Raw genomic sequence first — 20,095 nt, 5'->3', positions numbered from 1 at the left:
CCTTTGCTGGGGATGTGGCATCAGGGAAATCCAGTCAGACCAGAAAAACTATTGATAATAGGGGTGGGAGAACAAGATAAAAGAGCAGCCCGTGGCTTTGTTGTGCAAAAAGCACTAGATGACTTAAAGCACCCCTCCTGCAGCGAGCGAGCCCTCATCTGCAGGTGCTGGGGCAGGGCCCTGCAGGCAAACAGCTCCTGGGGGTGCAGCAGCTCCTGCTTCCCAGGCCAGTGGGCTGTGGTAGTCTGGGTTCCTCTGCCAGGCTGAGCAGCAGGACCCTGGGTGCTGCAGGTCTTTCCCAGCTTGGCCTGACTGGGCCCTCAGGGCGGCAGATACTGGAAAGACTGAGTCCTGAGGAGATCCCAAGGCTCCCTCCCCCGGCAGCCATGTAGTGTCAGGTGGGGCTGCACAGGTGGATGAGGTGCCCACCCGCACTCTGAGAAGGTGTCCCATCTCCCCAGCTGTGTGCTTTGGGGACAGCCTGGCCTGACTGCTGTGCTGCATGGCTTTGAGGCTCCCATGTTTCAGCAGAGCTCAGGGATTGTTTATCTTCCTAAGAACAGCGCAGGATCAGTCCACGTGGCTCTGCCTGGTCCAGAGCCAGCAAGAAAAGGGGAAGGCAGCAGTCTGTGCTGTCGCCCTAGTTTCTCAAAGGTGTTTCCCAGCTCTGCACCCCTCCAGGGCATAGCCCGGCGCCTGACAGGTTTGCCTCCTGCCTGGCGGAGAGGGGATGCCCTTTGGACTGTGTGTTTGGCTTATCTCAGCCCTGGCCAATGGTCCAGGGGTGACAACAGCTGTGACAACAGCTCTGCCATGTGCAGACGTCTCTGTGATAAGAGCCGGGCTGGGCCCCAGCAGTGCCAGGGGCAACGAGCTAACGTAAGTCATGTACTGCCACCACATGTGAGCTCCCAACCTGCCACCTCGGCTAGTGGTGCTTGTCCCTGCAACCTTACTGCTCTTGGGAGGAGCAGCAGGAGGGTGTGTTTCCCTGGTGGCATCCTGCCAGATTGGCATAAAGATGGGGCACATCTGCTTGGTTTCACTGCACAGCTGCATCCCTGAGCCCCTTTCCCTGCCCGTAGCGTGGGGCTGTGCTCAAGGCAGGAGGGCAGAGCCCATCGCTCGGAGCTGCAGTTGCCATGGGGTGACGCTGAGGACAGCCCTGAGCATCCCATCCCACAGCTGAGTGGATGAGCTGTGGGATGTCCACTGTGGACTGCACTGCTGTCAATGGGTGCTGGTGTCCCCACATCCAAGCATCCTCTGTGTGGTCACTTCCCTGCTCACCTCCTCGCTTTGGTTGCAGCAATACCTAAAATTCCAAGCTAAGACTATCAGGGAGCATCCACAGCACCACCCAGGTGGTGCTGACCCCCGTTTCTGCAGGGAACCCGGTGAGAGGAGGCTTGGCTGAGGCCCACTCTTGCTGCTCTCCCCACCTGGTCGGGAAGGGGCTGTGCGTCAGTCTCCCGACATCTGCTGATGAATTTGTCATTATGCGATGGCCTTGCCTCCCTCCGCAAGCAGCCATATGGCCCCACATTCTCCGGCGAGGCTGACACAGCAATGCTTTCCTAGGTCCAGGCTTTGAATTTCAGGGACATGTTCTATTAGCAGATTTTTGGCGCTTTCTTAAACACACCTCTGACCTGTGCTGAACAAATCGGGATATATAAATCGTCCAGGAGATGTTTGGAGATCTTTTTCTCCCACCTGGACAGTTATCATGGCAAAAGACCACAAGACTTTCCTCCACCAACCTGTGGCCAACAGCCAGCTAGCGCAAAATGTGCTTATTTTCCTCCCGCTCTCTCTAGCTGTGTGGATGGTTTGGGTTTTGTTTCCAAGAAGTAATCATTGGAATAAAAAGCCGAGGCTAAAAATGATGCTTGCTGGTTTACATTGTAATTTCTTTTGTGTTCTTTTCCTAATCTTTATTTGGCAACTATCATCCTAAAAGGTTTTCACACTTACTTAACTTCTAATTTAAGCACCACTTAGTTTTGGGGCATGGGCCAAAATGCATTGTAGTACAAAACAAGTAGAGCAGATGAAGAGCTGTGCATCTCATTTTCACCCCTTTGGAAAAAAAAAAACTACAAACAAACAAAAACCAACCAAATGTAGAAAACCATAGATCATGGAAACAGAGACAGGAGAGCAATGTGAAGAAACCAGCTCCTCCATCCCCCTGGGCGAATGCACCGAAGCTGCTGCTCCACCAGCGTTTGCATAGTTATGTCTGAATGGCAGCAAACTCCTGACTTTCCACAGGCCACCCACTCCAGGCCATCCCTTGTCCACCTCCAGGGCCAAGCATTTCTATGTCCCTTGTGACTTACTAGAACAGCTGGTAATAATTAGCCACGATTAACAAAGGACCAAAGAGCACATGAGCTGAGGAGCAAGTCCCTTGGGTCAGGGCGAACAAGGGCAACTCCTGAGTCACGCCAGGTGGGGATTGGCTACAGGCTGGGGGACCCGTGAGCAGCACCCCAGACTCCTGTCCCCTCCTGTGCTGGCCCTGACTCTTCTAGATGATGCTGATACCTCCAGGGGCTGGGAGAGGCAAAAAGCATCACATTCTTCCATCAGCACACCCACATTTCTCTGAGCTGCCCTTGGCTACTAGGGTACCTGTTGAGTCCCTCTTCCTGCCCTTCCTTTTGTAGTTTTAGCTCCAGCTGGGCTTTAGACCTGATTTCATCCCGTGTGTCCAAGCAGTGACGGTCTGCCCTGCTTCTTGCCTGCTCTCTCCTTCCCTGAGCTGCCCCGTGCCCAGCCCAGCGCCTACCACACCCCAGCCCCTGCGCAACAGCAGGGCTGCTTCCCTGTAAGTTCTCCTTAAAATCAGCCTGGCTGGCATCCCCCCCGTGGTGACCCAGGTCCAATGTCCACTCTCCCGGTGGGACAAGGCCAGCGCTGCCACCGGTGCCACCAGGGTGGCTGAGCTGCTTCTGTGTTTGCAGCAGGGCCTTGGCGCTGATGCAGCCTGGGCACTTTGTGGGTGCCGGCACGGTGCCATCCCCACACAGCCAAAATTCCTAGAGGAAATGGAGACTGATGTAAACTCATATAAAATTATTTTTGCATTTATCTTCCTTTGAATGAGCAGCATCTATGGAAACGTGTCTGCGCAGGCAGGAATGGAAGTGGGGGGCGCTTGGATCTCGGGGGGCGGGGGGAGGATAAGAAGTGCTGGGGAAGGTGCAGCTGTGAATATTCACAGCGGAGGGGTGCGCGGGTGGGACTCGGAGCAGGGACAGGGTCCACAGCGGGTATTTGGGGAGGGGCTGGAGGTGGTTGACACCCTGGGGCAACATGGTGCTCAGGGATGGAGCAGGGCTCACCATCCTGCTCTTCCCTGAGGCTGGCGGCTTCCTAAAAATCCAACCCCCGCAAACTGCTGCAGATCAACTAAAAAGGTTTTCCTTGCTGAGTCCCTTCCCCCGCTGTAACAAACTTTTTGGTATGCATATGCTTCAGTCTGCAGGGCTGTTTTCTTTGTTTCCATGAATTTAAGTAATATCGAAATAGTCTAAAAAGAAACTGAAGCACCTCCCTTCTGAAAATGTCAAAATGCTTTGTTCAGATTTTCCCCCAAACCCCACAAACCCGTTTTTCCTTTCCGCCAGCCCAAACTATTTGTCGAACTCTGCGCAAAGCCCCGAGCGGTTTTGTTTGCTGCAAAGCCACGTTACGGGGGCGCGATCCGTTCAGCCAGGAAGCTGCCGAGGACGCGGAGCCAGCACCCAACCAGTGTCGCCCCACTTTTGCACCCCGTTTGCTTCCCCGGCAGTGAGGCAGCTGGGTGCGGGTCCATGCCGTGGTGCTGCTATCGGGCACCTCAGGGGCTGATGTGCGGCTTTACGTTGGAGCCTGGAATTTCTGATAAACTTATGATAAACAGCAGCTGCCTCCGGCCATGCTCAGCGGTGGCTGCAGCCGGGGGGGTGGCGGTGGGGGGGGGTGACCAGGTGTTGGCGTGGGCTCTGCGAGCTGCCGGTTGTGAAAAGCACGTGTTTTAGCCGAACAAGAAAGTTACAGAAAGGGGGAACCGCCGTGCTTTGTGAACCGTAGGTGGGTGGCATGAAAAGGAGGCATAAAAAAGCACATTTCCCCGCTGGTCTGAGTAAATGTTTAATCCTCAGCTCGGAGAAAAAGCAGCTCAAAAGTGCTCTTTTTCTCAGCAAGTCTGAACCAGTCAGCCTGGTGCCTCCTCCCTCCGGCTCACACCCTCCCTCCCACCGCTCCGAAGGAATATCCCAGCCTGCTCCAAGGTGCAGCTGGGCACCCAGGGCAGGACGGAGCAGTGGCCGTAGCCAGCGGGCCAGGAGAGCAGAGGGGTCGGGAAGTTTGCGGGGCCCCTGGCCGGCGGCGGGGCCCGGTGTGGCCGCTGCGGGCGGCGTGGGGCTCCCCTCGTCCCTCTGCTGCTCCAGCGGCTGAAGTGCCCGAGATGGGGTCCCCGCACTGGAAACGGCTCTGCCTTCTGCTCCTGGCGGGGTTAACGTCCTCCCTGCTCCTCTACGGTCACTACCGCGCTACGGTGGAGTCGCCCACCAGCCAGAGGATCATAGCGAGGTACGGGCAGGGGGGCGGCAGGGATGTGCAAATCCAGCATGAGGTACCGTGAGGTACTGGGATGGGGAGGGGGAAGTGGGGGGCCGGTGGGGATCCCGTAGCGCAGGTTATCCTAGCTGTGCCCCCCGTCGTCGGCTGGTTTGGGAGATGTGCTTGCAGCAGGCTCTGCCCTGCCCCGAGGTGTCCTCGGCACCGGGTCTTGCCCGCGGCGGCCAGCCGAGCCCAGGGGTGCGCAGAGCCCGACCCTGGAGGGCTGTGGGGGTCCGTGCGGGGGTTCAGCCCATCACAGTGCAAAAGAAACCATGGCTGTGTCTGGGTATGGCTGAGGGTGCTCAGCCCCCTGGCAGGATCAAACTCCCTTCAGCAGCCAGCTAGACCCGCTGCGAGTCCCGTGTGTCCCCGCTGGGCTGATTTAGAATCGGAGCCAGCCGATTGTCCTGGGGGGAGGTTTGGCCCCCATGGAGCTGCACTGACCCCCTCCCTCCCCCACTGCAGCGCACTCGGACCCCCGGGGCTGCCCCTACACTGCTTGCAAACTCCCAGGGGCTGCAGCATTTCCCAAACTCCAGCAATTTGCATCTCCCCCTTTGCGGTCACATCTACCGCCTCTGCACCCTCCAGCCTTTCCAAGCCCCTTCCCTTAGTCCCTCCAGTGCCAAGCGGACAGGGGTGCTGAGGTCCTCCAGGGAGCCCTGGGGAGCGTGGCTAAGTGGGAAGGGTGTAAGGGAGCCCGCACAGCACCCAGCCTGCAGGACCAGCCACCCTCCTCTCCTGCAAGCAACAGGTAATGAGAGTGCCATGGGTGTCCCTCACCTCCACGCTGGGTGCTCTTTGGTGCCAGCAGTGTGACAGAGCCCAGTTGCCTGGGTGCTACCCAGGAATTGAGGATGCTGTGTGGAACAGAGCTGGTCCTGCACAGGGTGAGCTGAGCGCAGCCGGATTTGTGCTGGGAGTTGCTGGGGATGCAGCTGGCTGGGCTGTCCTGGGGTCCAGACACTCTCTCTTTCCAAGCTGGGGGCTCTCCTTGCCCCTTCTTGTCCTGCCCAGGTCAGAGATCCCCTCTCGTGCCAGGCTTGCGGAGCAGAAGTGCCCCAAGCAGCCCAGGCACAGGTTGGCTGTTTCCATCCTTGGACGCGCTGGGTGAGCCTTGGTGCCAGTGGCAGCAGCGTGAGCCCATCCCGCACGGTGCTTGGGGTAGGTTGCGGCTGGAGTATGGAGCAACTCCCTGCAAAGACCATGGTGTCCATGAGAGGGGAAACTGAGGCACATGAGGGCAGCAGGACGTGGCCAAGGACTATGCTGGAGCTGAAAATGGAAACCAGCCATATGCTGGCACAGGGTCCATGACCCATCCCAGGAGCAGGGTGTAGGGGAGACCGGTGGGATGGGAGCCAGGAGCGGGTCCCCCCACCACATGGCAGGCTGCAGGTAGCTCAGCCACTGCCTAATGCTGCCTGGACATGCCCCAGCCCCAGGTCCCCCTGCTGCAGGGCCAGCCTGGGCTCCTGCCCCACCACTGATGGGACTGAGGGTCAGCTCGTCCAGCCCCGGAAAGGAGCCCAGGGCGAGGTAACAGGGAGCTGACCTGTGCTCCAAAGCTCTCCTGGACTTTTCCTCTTAGCTTTAATCCAACCGCTATGGCTAGACCCAAACCAGAGCAAGTCCTGTTCGCTTCGACTCCCTGTGTTTACAAACACGCTGCCCTGTGATGGCTGCTTGTCCAGCCTGAGCTGCACACCCAGAGGGATCAGTGCTGTTCTGCCAAGGGATGCGAGGCTGAGGCTGGAGGCGAAACCGGGACGGTGGGTGCTTTGCATGGCAGATGCACGATCACGGAGTACGTGCTTCCCTCTGCTTGCTGTCAGGGCAGAGAGGGAGAGGCAGGGGTGCTCACGCATCGGTGCAGGTGACAGAGGCAAAGGAGGTTTGTGTGAGCAGTATCTCCACGCAGACTTACAGAAGGATGAGGAGAGTCAGGAGGAAACTGCACACACAGACACACCCCCCCCACTGATGTTGGCGGCTGCCAGCACCAAATCACCTGAGGGCCAGATACCTGTGGCAATGACGTCTCCCCCTCCAGTTCAGCACAAAGCTGGTGACAGCAGTGAGGCCCCTATGCATATGGGCAAAATGGTCCTGTCTCTGCAGAGCTGACGACCCTGTGGTCAGGGGGCTGCGGAGAGCCAAATCCCTGGAAGCCCCTGGGGTTTGGCTGGGCACAGCCCCATCTCACTCCCTGCCTGGCCATCTCTCTGAAACCCCACCGGTGAGCTGCTGGCACCACTTGTGGCTTTATTGTTAGGGCAGATGGGATGAGCATTGAGCTGTGCCCAGCCTTGCCATGCTGTTCTGGCTCTGTGCTGGGACAAGATGCTTTCTGGAGCATGGCCCTTTGCAGTGGGATGGAGCAAAAGCCTTCTGAGAGTGGGTTCCCATTGTTGCTTCAGCTCCGTCAAGTGGCTTTGTGGAGCCCTGGAAGTGTTTGCTGAAGATAAGGCTGGAGTGTATGCTCACAGCACTCATAGACGGTGGTGTTATCTTCCGGAAAAGGGGGGTGGTCACAGACCAGAAACGTCATATTTGTGAATGCCACGGCAGTGAAAGAGCACACCCAGGCTTGGCTGGCCCTTGCTGCTGTGGCTGGTGCCCAGGCAGCCACGGGCCACTCCTTCCCCAGAGCCCCATTGTGCATCAGCCGGTCCCAGGTAGGGTTGTCATCTTCCGAGTCAACCAGGCATTACGAGGTGCTTTGCCACATCCTGGCGGGTGACGTCAAAGCGTTTGGCTCCCCAGCACACAGCTGAGCTGCCATCTGGCAGGGTTGCCCAGCCAGCCCACACCCTCCCTGGCATCCCATATGGCTGGGGAGCTGGCTCCAGCACCCACAGCTGGGATGCAAGTGCCAAGGAGGTGCTGACGCAGGGACTGGACTTACCAGATCAGCACAAGCCCTGGAAGAAGTGATGAACAAGTGCCATGCCCCATGTCTGGCCATGGTGGCTCCCAGCTCCCACTGAATGTCAGCAGGAGCCAACCTGCCAGGCTGGCTGCACCCACCTCCCCCCAGCCAGCCTGGGTGTGAGCCCCTGGTGCTGCCCCCGGTGCTCCCGCAGCATCCCTGGCAGTTCAGAAAGCAGTGCAGTCCTTGCCTTGGCTTGTAGGCACGGGGATGAGCTAGGAAAGGGAAGGTCTATACCAAGAAACAAGAGTGGGAGAACTTGGAGGGGCTGGGTGGGCAGAGATGTGCAGCTGGGGCTCGTGAGCCTGATGGGGAAAGGCTGGGGAGGCGGTGGGGCTGGGAGAGGCTGTTCGTGTGGGGCTGCTGGGCAGCACGAGGAGCCTGGGCATGGTGTGTGAGGGTGATGGCTTTTGGGGTTTGGTGGTGGGCTGTGCCTCTGTGGCCAGAAAAAGGGTGTGTGGCCAGACTGGGGGCTTTTGCATGCAGGGGTTTTGCTGCTACAGGGAGTTCAGGGCTTTGCAGGAGCTGGCTCTGGCACTGGGTTTGGAGCAGGGAGGTTTCTTCGGTCCCTAGTCCATCGTTCAGGTGCTGGTAGTGTTGATAAGCTCATGCTGGTGGGGCATGTGGGTTGGGGATCTTCTGCATCATGAGATGGAGGAAGCAAGCAGGGTGGCTTGCTGATGGTGGGTTCCCTGGGGATCCCACGGCAGCTGACTGCAGCTTAGCTAACTCAGCATGCGGGGCTTTCCTTGTAGCTGCTGCAAGACTGTTGCATGGGTGAGTTTTGCTCTCATCGGGGTGTGCTGCTTGTGCCTGGCAGAGCAGCCTTCAGCGTAACAACGAGGTCTCTCTCATACAGCCTTTGGATGGCTTTCCCCAGCCGGTGGCTTGCTGTGCACAGGCCCTGCCAGGGCAGCTCTGCTCCCAGCCACGAGCTGAGGGAACAGAGGCAAGTTTGGTCAGGCTGGGTTTATTTAGATACTCGCAGTGGTAACACCAGAAAGGCCCTGCAGAAAGCTGCAGCTCTAGCATCTCCCTGGGATGGCTCAGTCCCACCTTGGTAGACTCTCCCGGGCATTTGCCCTCCCTCCTCTCCCACCAGCTTGGGTGCTCCTGGGAGAAGCCTCAGGGATGGTGACTGCAAGGGGAGGTGGGAGCAGCGCCGGGCCTGACCCTTCTCCCGGCTCTGGTGCCAGCCCTGGTGTCAGCACTCCCATACTGGAGGCAGCAGGACAGCTCTTTGCATGTGTTTGGAGAGCAGGATGCGGCCATGGGGCAGGGCTAAGCTGGGGACCTTGCCCCTGGGCTGAAGCGTGTGTGTGTGTTTTGAATGGTGGGGGCTCTTGCTGGGGAGCTGCGTGTTTATGGGACGCTGAGGCAAGGCACATGGGCTTGATTTTAAAATGCTGCCCTGCTCTGCTGGTGGTGCTCAGCCTCCTGCACAGTGGGGATGCCTTTGCCCTTGGCACTCCCTGCCCAGAGCCAGCAGTGCTGGGATGGTGCAAGAGGGTGCTGGGGCTAAAGCTGCTTGGCACTGACTCCCCTTCTGTACCTGGGGAGATACTCCAGCCCCCCGTGCAAAGTGCTGGGCTGCCCCCCATGTCATGCCATATTCCTAGGGTGGCACAAAGCAGAGTTTGGGTGGGAAATGGGTCTGGATTTACTCCCAGGCAGGACTGTGGGTGCTGCTGGTGTTGACAGAGGACATGGTGGGGTCAGAAACCCAACGCCCACTGGCTGGGCTGCGTCGCGCCAGCGGGGCCGGGGGGGGGAAGCAGAGCTCTGCTGCCCACCTGCCTCTACCTGTCCCTGGGCTCCGAAGCGGAGATCCCATAACAAGGGGCCCTTGTCTCCTCCACAATACCCCCCTTCTGGCCTGAGCACCTGCTGGCTGGGCTGGAGGCAGCACTGGGGGGGTTCTGAAGGGCCCTTCTGTGTGTGGATGAATGGGAGCCTGTTCCCCTCCGGTGGGCTCCCACCTCCTGCTTGCCAGGCTGTGACCCTGCCTGCCCCTGGCCCCCAGCCCAACACGCTCCCCCCTGGGAGGCTGGGTCTGCTCTGCCTGGCCCCATGCAGCTCAGGGCACTCCGAGATGTCTTTTGTCCCCCAGCACTAAACGAAGGATTGGGGCATGCCCCAGCTGTCCTGCGGTGTGGGTGTGTGTCCCATACACCCGCAGAGCCTCCAGATCCCAGGTGGCAATGCTTCTCAGTGTAGCAACCACATGCGTCCTGCTGGCCTGCCCAGCTTGTCCCTGCTCTGACCCTCTTGGGCTCAGGAAGGGTGGGGATGGTGAGAAGAGCCAGGGAGGTTTCAGCAGGGTCCCCCCAAGGCTGCAGGCTGGGCTGGGTGTGGTATTTGACATGTGGGGGTCCTGGAGGTGGGACCCACTGGGAGACAGCAGCTGCTTTCTGCACAAACCCAGTATTTTGCAAATCCTTGGCTCTCCACGTGCAGGAACATGCACAGGCAGGGTGGGTGGGTGAGTGGGTGCAGGCAGTGGTGGCGGGAGCTGAGTGGAGCTGATGTGGACCTGCCCCGTGGCTCTCACAGGCTGGGGGTGTTGGGGTGCAGCAGTTTGGTGTCACCTCCCTGGCTGAGCCCCTACCGGCTTCTTCTCTGCAGCCTGCTGCAGCAGGACCCCCGCGGGCGCTGGCTCCGCCAGGGACATCGCACCGAGCCAGCAGCCGCAGATGGGCTCTTGAAGGCGGCATAGAGCGGTAAGAGGGGAAGGTGTGTGCAGTGGTCCTGCATGAGCTGGGAGCCCCTTGCCCTCTGTGGGGTTTTCCAGTGCCTGAGGGATGGATTTTTAACTCTGCTGTATGTTTCCCCCCCCTTTCCAGTGGGAAGTTCTTCAAGCCTTCTGCTGAGCTGGAGGAGCCCAAGCCCAGCAGAGAGCAGGTAATCATCAGCACAGCACAGTCAGTGTCCCCGCTGCCCCTCCTGGCTGGGTGTTGTTGGTTGAAGGTCTGTGGGGAAGCTGAGAAGGAGCAGTAGCACCTGGAAGGGTTTTTTTTTCGTGTGTGTGTAGGAGCAGCCTCCTCCATCCATGCACGTGGGTCCCCTCAGGCCTCCCTGCTGCGGTTGCAGCACCTCCCTGAGCAATTCCCCGGTCTGGAGGTTGGAGCCAGCATCACCTGCTCCCTCCAGCCCTGTGACACCTGGGCCACCAGCCTGGGCTGAAAACTCCTGCGGATGGACCCAGACTCTGGGAGGGGAGGGACCAGTCCTGGGCACTTGGGACTGTTCTTGTACAGCAAAGCCCTTTAACAGGGTGCCCACACTAGAAGGTGCTGAATCTTTCACAGGACTCATGTTCTCAGGTGACTCTGTAAGCCCTGGTCTGCCCCTCCCCCCCCCCCCCCCCCCCCCCCCCCCCCCCCCCCCCCGAGCTGGCTACCGAAGGGTGTTTTGCAGCAGGAAACTGAGGCATGAGGCAGTGCCCTGCCTGGGTGACCCAGCAGAACATGTGATGGACAAGGAGCATTTCTGTCCCTGGGTTTGTCCTCTCTTCGGTGCCTGCTGAGGGATGGAGATACCAGGGGGAAGGTAGACCCAGGCTGGAGACTGAACCAAGGTCCTCCTCCCTCCCAGCCAAGCATGTGCCTCCACTCGGTGATGGCCAGAGCAAAGGCAGACCGCAAGTTTGGGGAGATCTTCCGCTTTAACACCCCTGTGCTGATGTGGGACCAGCACTTCACCCCAGAGACCTGGGACAGGCTGAAGACACGACACGTCCCCTACGGCTGGCAAGGCTTGTCCCACACAGGTAGAGACCCAAATAGGATGAGGGTGGCAGCAGATGGGGCAAGGGGGCAATGGGAGGGAGTGGGGCAGCTCGAGGGGCCTGGGTAGCCCGGCAGAAGGGATTGAAGACATGGGGCAGGCAGAGAAGCCCTGCAGAGGAGCCAGAGACCTTCATCACTTCCCACTCTGCCTCCCAGGGTGTGGGGCAGAGGGGATGGCTTTGCAAATGCCACTTGCTGCATCTTGTGACATTTTCCTCGAATAAAAGCTCCAGTGTATGTGTGATTATTAACTGGGGCCGGAGGAGCTCGGACAACCCGCTTCATTGTTGTGGATGGAGATTGTTTCCCTTCCTACCCCAAACCCACTCCCTGCTCTCCCTGGCAGCCTCCAGCTTCAGTCCCTGGGCTGGGAAGTGCTGGGGATGGTGGGGTGGGGGGGTGGGGGAGCGAACCAGTGGCAGTTGCAGAGACTTTGTTAGGAGGAGACGTGGCTGGTGTGGGCAGCAGCACCTGCATGGCTGCGGCTGGAGATGTCCGAATGCGTCCCCGTGCCTTGCATGGCCTCAGGTGGCTGCTGTTTGGAGCGGGCTCAGGATTGTAGGGGGCTGCAAGGGGGTGACACCAAGCCAAGGAGAGGAGGGACTGGCTGGTGTCCCCCCATCTCACCTGTAGATCCCTCTCCTGCCTGAGGATGCTGTGAGCATTCTTGTGTGCTGCTCCTGGGTGTGCTCTTGCACAAGCCCGTCTGTGTGCATGCTTAAGCACGCACGTGCTCACGTGGGCTGCCATACACCCCACTGACCAGCCCCATCCTGCTCTGTTGCAGTGGTGGGCAGCACCCTCCGGCTCCTCAACACCTCTGCCAACAGGCACCTCTTCAACAGGGACACCTTCCCCAGGGGCTGTGTCCGCTGCGCCGTGGTGGGCAATGGTGGCATCCTCAACGGCTCGCAGCAGGGCAAGGCAATCGATGCGCACGACCTGGTCTTCAGGTGCGGATGGGTGCCAGGCAGGAAGGGGCCATGGGTGCTGGGGCGAGGCCAGCCCTGGACTCATCCTGCATTTTTCCTGTAGGCTGAACGGTGCCGTGATCAAAGGCTTTGAGGAGGACGTCGGGACCAAGATCTCCTTCTATGGCTTCACGGTGAACACCATGAAGAACTCCCTCATCACCTATGAGGAGTATGGCTTCACCCAGATACCCCAGGCCAAGGTGAGACTGAGGGCTTGTTGGGGAGGTGACCCCAAATTGTCCCTTCAGGCTGGGCTCACCCCCCCAAACGTTCTCCCCATCTCGGGAGCCCTCAGTCCTCACCCCACTGACATGGGCAGTGCCCCAAAGCCCCCCCAAGTGCCACGTCTGTGTCCCCGCTGCAGGACCTGAGGTACATCTTCATCCCTTCGGATGTCCGTGACTATGTCATGCTGAAGTCGGCCATCCAGGGCAGCCCAGTCCCCGAGGGCTCAGACAAGGGGGACAAGTGAGTAGCCCCCCAAGATCCCCCCAGCACCCTTGGTGACACACTGGAGGGAGCGTGACTTGCCTGCCCTCACCCCACATCTGTCCCTGCTGGGATGAACCCCAAGTAGCCCCAGGACTCCCGTGATGTGAATTCCGCTCATCTCCTCACCCCACTGCAGGCCACAGAAGTATTTTGGACCAGAGGCATCTGCAGAGAAGTTCAAGCTGCTGCATCCTGATTTCCTGCAGTACCTGACAGCGAGGTGAGGATGATGAGGACCGTGGCTATTGCCCAGCTTTGCTCTGGTCTGTGCTCAGACCGCCTGCCTCTCACCACTGCTCTCTCCAGCACGGACCAGTGACTGCTCAGCATCAAAGCACAGTCCCAGTCTTCCCCCGGCTCTGGAAGCACCCCTGCCCTGCTCTCTGCAGACGAGGCAGGGGCATCTCTCCCCTGCCATTCCCGTTCACTAGCACAGCTCACATCCCTTCCTACACCTCGCTGTGCTCGCCTTGCCTCCCATTTCCCAAAATAAAATAAATTTTGACCTAGTCTAACAGGAGCAGAGGCAGGGCCCAAAGGGATCATCTTTTCCTACTTTTTGTGACAGCAGGTGCCTGGGTTGGGGTGATTTCAGACAGCAGAGAGGTACCTTTTAGTAACCTGCAGCAAATGGGCTGAACCTTAGTAGCAGCCATCAGAGAATCCACACAAGCCCTGTGTTTTACTCTGTGCTCCTGCCTTACTGGTGTCACCAAGCAAATGGTGGGGGCTGGACAGGTGCTGGGTGCTGCTGGGTCTGGTGCTGGGGGCTGCAGTGTTGTGCCAGCCATGAGCCCCTCGGCCCTGCTGTGTCCACTGGCAGGTTCCTGCGATCGGAGCTCCTGAACACGCAGTACGGCTCGCTCTACATGCCCAGCACCGGCGCGCTCATGCTCCTCACTGCGCTCCACACCTGTGACCAGGTAAGAGGCCATGGGGCCACCTTCCCCTGGGGACAAGGGGATTCCCCCTTTGGCTGCTGGGGGCTTGTGAATAGCTGCTGTAAGGTGGGGAGCAGCATGTCTTGGTGGCTTTCCTATGTGTGTTACCACCTGTTCCTGGAGCAGGGGGTGGTGGTGCATGGACCACCTGAGGTCAGCCCTGACTCCATCCTTTGTGTCCCACCTCCCTCCCTGCAGGTTAGTGCTTACGGGTTCATCACCACCAACTATGAGCAGTTCTCAGATCACTACTACGAGGTGGAGAAGAAACCGCTGGTGTTTTATGCCAACCATGACATGATGCTGGAGGCAGCGCTGTGGAGGAGCCTGCACCGAGCAGGGATCATGACCCTCTACCAGCGGTGAGGCCAGGCAGCTGTCCATGGGGCCAAGTCCGAGGACTCCTGTGGCTCTTCTCCTCTTTCCTGAAGGCCACCTTCTCCTGAGGGCTCTCCCCAGCTGGCTGGCCAGCCCAAGGAGCAGAGCCACCACACCACAGCTGGTGGTGCTTGTGATGGTAAGGGGCAAGCTGAAGCTGGTAGAGAAATGTTGTGTTTCCTCAGAGATGTCTGGCAATGTTTCATGGCTCAGTGTGATTGAACATGGCCTTTGGGCCACCAGTAAGCACCACGGCACGTGGCTGTGATGTCCTAGCCACACGAATGTGGCTGTGGGCCTGCAGTGGCCCCTGCGAAGCCCAGGAGGGGCAGGATGATGCTGGAAAAGGATGCCGAGGATGTCTACATGTGGCAGCCTCTGGCTGGAAAACGCCCTTCACCTTGCCATCACACTGACTCAAACACCATGGTGGGACCACAACAGGCATGATGTATCCTCGGACTGGAGACTAGGTCATCCAGCCAACAGGAAGGCAGCGCGTTTGGAGAACACCTCCCTCCCAGACTGCAGAAAACCTGAACTCCAGCCAGCTGCGGGGTGATGTGTGCTGCTTTCCAGAAGGATCTGTGTGCTTTCATCATCAGCAGGGAAGAGTGGCTTGGTTGCGCTCTCCTGTGACAGATGCATGGTGTGTCTGTCATTTTCCCCATCCCTGGGCCATGGTGTTCTCCAAGGGCAGGACTTATAAGCCATCAGCTAAGAGCAGGGTTACTGCAGCTCAGCTGGGACATGGCGAACGCGGCCCTTGAGCATCCCGGAGATGAGCTGATCTACAGCCCACATGCATAGCAGGTTTGTTGAGTTTTTCTTGCACAGGGACCATGAGGTGCCCTCTGAGTGATTTGAGAAGGCAGCCCCATGGCAGGTTGGCTGGAGAACCTGCTAGCTCGTTGGGTCAATTCGTGTGGTTGTCACTTTTTCTTTTTTCCTCCCCCAAAAAATCTGAGGGAGGTGAAGGTCTTGAACCCTTCAGCCATCCCATGTAAGCCAGCGCTGCCAAGGGAAGACCCACTGGGGAGGCTGGAGGGCTGATATGGCTCAGCAGAGGGAGCAGGAGACACTTCTCCCATTTCGTGTAATGACATAAATGTTGAATGAGTCTGTTCTTTTATGCCCATTTCTGCTGTTTGGATGAACTGGGTGGGGGCGAGCGCCACTACCTCCCGCAGCAGATACAGGCATGGGGTTGAACTGTGGAGACCCAGGCTGGCAGGGGGGCCTGGTGCCCCTCGCAGAGGGCTGTGCTGGATCTCTGGAGGCAGCTCTGAGCACACCCTTTTTCCACTTGGGATGCTACCTGCTGTACCTCGGCTGGGGAGGAACAACTTACTGCAGAGATGGCAAGAGATATCCTGGCTGTGAGCCAGGGAACTCAAAAAACCCCCTCAAGCTCACAGCAGGCTGCTTTCAGCCAGTTCAAATAAGCATTACAGCAGCTTAGTCTGCAAGCCAGTTTCAGATGTAATCTCTAGTTTGGAGTCCATCTTTTGTTCCCAGGTCTCAAATTAACCACTGTTTGCATCAGAGCCACCTTACAATGGTACCAAGTTTTTTATAGGAAAGCACTCTGCAAAACCTCTTTCACAAGAACAAGCCTGGCCAAGACAGTACCAAAACCAGCTCCAGCCAAGCTGCAGCACAGCTCATGCAGGTGACTTTGAACACGGCCATCAGCAGCACCTTGACGCAAAAGGAACATGTTCTAAGAGTGCTGTCATCCAGCTCATGGGCAGAGGTAGCTGCACACATCAGGAACTATTACGCGCATGTCTTTTCCCATTTCAGAAGGGCAGGTTTCCTAGCTAAGGCTGTAGCCTAGCACAGGGGTTAAACTTGCTCCATTCTAAGGGCTTACCAGACAAGGAACCAGATGGCTGTGCTACTGCCTCTCGCTTCTCCCTTTCTGAGCTTCCAAGCAACCGCAAGAACCATTTCTGTCACCAGTCCTAGCTTACCCACACGTAGTTTCCGTCACACTTACCATTTCAACTTTCAGCGTCTGCAGACACTGAAGTCTTCAGGTATCAGGGAGAAGCAGGTTTTCCTACGAAGGCCAAGCTCACAGCTGCCTAAATTTCAGAAAGTATTTTAACTCCAAATCCTTTCTACCTGCTCAAAACCATTTATGTTCAAGTAGGTAACCTTTACAAAAAAAACAAACAAAGCCCAACTTAGCTTACAAGAACTTATTTTATTCTTGAACAGAGGACAGCAGAGAACCACTTTTTCTTCCAACCAGCTATAGATCAGGTCCTAGTGGAAAAAACAACAGTGTCAGACCAAAGCAACTGCAGCTGAAAAGCGTTCTTGATTTGCACTACTTAATTGAGAGTACAGGTCTCTGGAGGCAAAAATGTGCCCCCCCTCCGCCCCATGGCACTGGTACCCAAATAGTCTTTGGCTTTGCTGGGAACTTACCCTTCATGCAGTTGCAGCAACCACAGAGCAGCGCGGAGGGGCCTGCACTTATGCACAGGTGGCCATTTTACACTGTTTCAAATGACCTATCGGGGGCCATTTGTGAGACCCACTCCAGAACCATCTTCCTTCTGCTGCTTCTAGAGTTGGGAGACACCACAAAACAATGCCGTAACTCTTCCTAAAAAAGCTTGTTCTGAAAGAATTCCTGCCCCTCTCTATTCTCCAAGCACTGAGCAGATTTTACTTTTCCTAATCATCAGGCTGCCTCTTCACCTTTTTCCCCCTTTACTCCTTGGAAGCCAAAAGCCCCACATACTCTTCCCAGTGACTGGTCCTATTTGGAACACCGCTGTACTGACAGAGCAAACTCTGACTCAGGCTGGTGTGCACTACCATCCCTTCCCCTTCTGCCTACTAACCCTGATTTCTTAGGAAGTCCGCTGCTGTCAAGTCGTCTGGTTCAGCCTGTCAGTGAATGTTATTGATCTTCTGCAAACAAATGCAAACTCTGTTAAATAAAGCATGAAATCATTTAGCAGAATGCAGCTGTCAGCTACCTAGAGACAAAGTGCTGTTACAGCATGTGTATTCAATGACTGTACATCAGATGAGGCAACACATTTCTTATCTGCCCTTCAACCTGCCGCTGTGCCTCACTGTTCAGATACACAACTTAAAAAGATCTACACTGTGCTACAGGACAACAGCAGCCAGCGGTTATACTCCCTATACCGAGCCTTGGCCATATCAAGCCTCCGGAGAGCTGTCTGCTGAAAAGCCAGCGTGTATGGGACAGACACACAAGAGCAGGGGGAACAGGGAGATGCTGCTTTTACACTACTGGTGCCACTTGTGTCATCTGAATCTTTGCAAGGGGTAGGAGACCCGCCAAGGGGAAATATGTAAGCCTCAGAGGACAGTTGTTTCTCCCTCACAGCTGAGGTGTCAGACAGGGATAACAGTGCATCACAGGCTCAGTTTCTCTCCTGCCCTTGGCTATACAAACCCCTCAAGTTCTACAACATTACATACAGCAAAGACACCCAGATGCCAACATGACCAATATTCTTCCTGATGATTAGTATTTTTCCTAGTAAGCATCTGAAGATTAGTTATCATGCTCAGCAGATGAGTAATGCTGCCTAAAGATATGACAAATAATTAATAAATTGAAAATGAGCAGCATGCAATACTTAAGCATTCTCTTACCAGCCTGAAGCCCAGCTTAGCAGCTGCCCTCTTGCCAAAGATGTCTTTGAGCAACAGTACAACCCCAAGATTCTGCAGCATGATTTCCTCTTAAATAAGAGTTGCATTGAACAGTTAGCAACAGTACTTCAAATTATGTTTGTCCTCCACTCATTTCTTCTTCACCACTTCTGAAAAAAACAGCACTGGGTCAGAAGCAAGAATTAAAGGCAAGAAGTTTCCTGTTCAGGGGCAGGCAATTTTTGTCTCACAAACTTAGCACAGCAGAAACCTGTTCCTTGGAGACAAAGCAGCTTGTCTGACAGTGAGTTGTCTCACTCAGAGACAAGAAACTTTTGAGAGGTGGATGCTATTTAAATCTTTCCTTAGAAAAAAACCTCACCAGCTCTGAGACTTTGATGGTTTAGACCCTTTTGAGCTGTTTCAAGGAGACACATTCCCCATCATCACACAGAAACATCTTAATCCAACTCCCTTCTTGCACACAACAATAATCCATTCATCCAGGATGTAAACTGTCTATGGTTTCATCTTGAGAAATACATTCAAGCAGACCCAGGACAGTCACATCGCTTCTGGGAAAGAGTGTGTCCTTTCTAGGATGACCCTTTGGTCTCTGTGAACTGCACACACACCCCGCCCCCAGCAACCTGATGCAGGTTTGAAACTGTCCCAGTGCACCTCCAGGTAGCCAAACAGAACAATTATTCTTTCACTAGGTCTATTTCTGTGACATATATAGTTATGAGATGAACTGTGTTGAAGTGTCTCCATAATGGCCTGTCATCTAATCCCTCCTGTTTCTAATCCCTTCTACTCTTGCTCATCTTCAACCATGCTGACAAGCAGGTGCTTTACTGAGCACCAACAACAGCCACATTCCCATTCATTCTGTGCTGCCTTTCAACTTGTGCTCCATGGCAGCAAAGGGCTGCACACTCAGGTGGCAGCTGCAACAAAGCTACAGCCTTGATTGGCTTAATTACATTAATCAAGCCATTGGGTTTTTTAATCTCCCCCCAGTAGCCCTAGGGACACAGAAGGATATCATCTAACACAGCAGAATGAGTCTTACTTCCATCAGCTCAGCAAGAGGAGAAAACTAGACTGACAAGATAGATGCTGGTGTTTCTCACTATTGTGCACCTGGTGCAGGTTTGCTGTCAGTCCAGCGAAGGAATTGCCTTCCCAGGCAGGTGAGTGTTTTTACTGTTGCTTGACACCATGCCACGCTCTGAAACTGAGGAAGGGGACAGTGAGTTAGTTCACATAATAGATCATTCTTTTGCCTTTGTGTCTTTAATGCTGAGCCTCAGGGTTATGCTTCCACAGAGGAAAGATCAATTTCAGACAGGGATAACTTTATCATCACTAGCTCAGCTTCGAGAGCAGCTAAAACCCGGCCCGTGCAGGGCTGTCCCAATAATTCCAAGCCTGTTCTTGACTTTGTGGTAGCATGCTCCTCACTCGGGCAGCAACCACGCCTAGTGGGCACAACCTGCTTCAATGGCCTCCCGGGTATTCGCTCAAGTGCGATGGGTGACGCGAGTTGAGCCCGCGAAACCTCGCTGCGTGCGGGCTGCTCAGAGACAAGCCCCAGGTACCGTACTAATGGCAGCGCTCAGGCGGAGCTACGCCAGCTGCTATGTTAAATACCGTCCTACAGGCGCTACTGGGGAGGCATCGGCACAAGCGCTGGGAAAACCTGTGAGCCGAGCGCTGCCCAGGCCAGGCCGTGGGGCCAGAAGCAGTCCTGCCCGGGGAGGGCCGCAGCGCTGGGGCCTAGCGCGGGCCGACCCTCCCTCCCTCCAGCATGGCGGGGGACGGGCACAATCACGTCCCCACAGGCAGGCACCGAAGCCTCGCCGCACCCCTGCTGGCAGTCTCCCGACGGGCAAGAGAACCGCGCTCGCCCTCCCGCTGCCCCCGCGCCTCCCGGGGCCACTGTGCCCACGGATGGCTGGCGATGGCGCTCCGGCCCTACTCACCACCCGCAGCCGTCTTGTCCGGACGCGCCGGCGCAGGGGTGGGGCCAGCGCCGGGGCTGACGGGAGGCGCGGGGGCTCATGGGAACCGCAGTCCCGGCGGGCTGCGGCCTCACGGCGCCAGCTCTCCCCGCTGCCCGCCTGAGGCCGCTGCTCGGCCCGAGGGGTCCCCGGGGTCCCCGCCCCTCCCTCCCGCCCGCTGCCCGGCCCGAGGGGCTCCCGCTGCCCGCCTGAGGCCCCGGCGCCGCTTGCGGCCCGTACAGAGGTGCTGGGGGACAGGCCTCCCCTGGCAGCGGCTGCGTGGGGGCCGGCTCCCTCACTCGTCCTGTGCGTGCTGGGC

The 20,095-nt window shown here is 57.0% G+C and overlaps 1 protein-coding gene, 1 long non-coding RNA gene and 1 other non-coding gene across 8 annotated transcripts; 1 reads left to right on the top strand and 2 right to left on the bottom strand.

The window, feature by feature from the left end:
• Window positions 1–3,964: 3,964 nt before the first annotated feature.
• ST6GALNAC2 (ST6 N-acetylgalactosaminide alpha-2,6-sialyltransferase 2) lies at window positions 3,965–15,251 on the top strand. 2 transcript variants are annotated; one of them, XR_008746043.1, is made up of 9 exons: window positions 3,965–4,584; window positions 10,390–10,447; window positions 11,141–11,315; window positions 12,122–12,287; window positions 12,370–12,508; window positions 12,673–12,776; window positions 12,937–13,020; window positions 13,369–13,723; window positions 13,940–13,987. XR_008746043.1 is itself a non-coding variant. In XM_013295647.3 (9 exons), the coding sequence occupies exons 1-9, from the start codon at window positions 4,460–4,462 to the stop codon at window positions 14,105–14,107; spliced, it is 1,119 nt and encodes a 372-aa protein (XP_013151101.2). In that variant the 5' UTR covers window positions 3,967–4,459; the 3' UTR covers window positions 14,108–15,251. The 2 variants fall into 2 exon arrangements, 1 of the variants encoding a protein (XP_013151101.2); XM_013295647.3 differs by having other exon boundaries at window positions 3,967–4,584; window positions 13,624–13,723; window positions 13,940–15,251.
• A 1,060-nt stretch (window positions 15,252–16,311) lies between these two features.
• Window positions 16,312–19,845, bottom strand: LOC106112206 (uncharacterized). 5 transcript variants are annotated; one of them, XR_003552665.2, is made up of 6 exons: window positions 19,759–19,844; window positions 18,846–19,010; window positions 17,771–17,940; window positions 16,981–17,069; window positions 16,559–16,698; window positions 16,312–16,393 (listed from the first exon to the last, which is right to left on the bottom strand). It is a non-coding gene; the product is annotated as an uncharacterized LOC106112206 (long non-coding RNA). The 5 variants fall into 5 exon arrangements; XR_003552666.2 differs by having other exon boundaries at window positions 16,981–17,050; XR_001226392.3 differs by having other exon boundaries at window positions 16,559–17,069; window positions 19,759–19,845.
• Window positions 19,076–19,150, bottom strand: LOC114010977 (small nucleolar RNA R38). The gene has a single exon (XR_003552679.1). It is a non-coding gene; the product is annotated as a small nucleolar RNA R38 (small nucleolar RNA).
• Window positions 19,846–20,095: the final 250 nt, after the last annotated feature.

Source organism: Falco peregrinus, chromosome 2 (assembly GCF_023634155.1).
Source record: "Falco peregrinus isolate bFalPer1 chromosome 2, bFalPer1.pri, whole genome shotgun sequence".
NCBI classification, from domain to species: domain Eukaryota; kingdom Metazoa; phylum Chordata; class Aves; order Falconiformes; family Falconidae; genus Falco; species Falco peregrinus.
Note: the sequence above shows the minus strand (reverse complement) of the source record. Positions and strands in the feature narration are given on the sequence as shown.

Bases quoted from the DNA above. Each gene is read 5' to 3' on its own strand.
- ST6GALNAC2 (XM_013295647.3), top strand. From the start codon at position 4,460: ATGGGGTCCCCGCACTGGAAACGGCTCTGCCTTCTGCTCCTGGCGGGG. The intron at 12,288-12,369 runs GTGCGGATGGGT...TTTTTCCTGTAG, and splicing joins GCGCACGACCTGGTCTTCAG to GCTGAACGGTGCCGTGATCA. The intron at 12,509-12,672 runs GTGAGACTGAGG...TCCCCGCTGCAG, and splicing joins CCCAGATACCCCAGGCCAAG to GACCTGAGGTACATCTTCAT.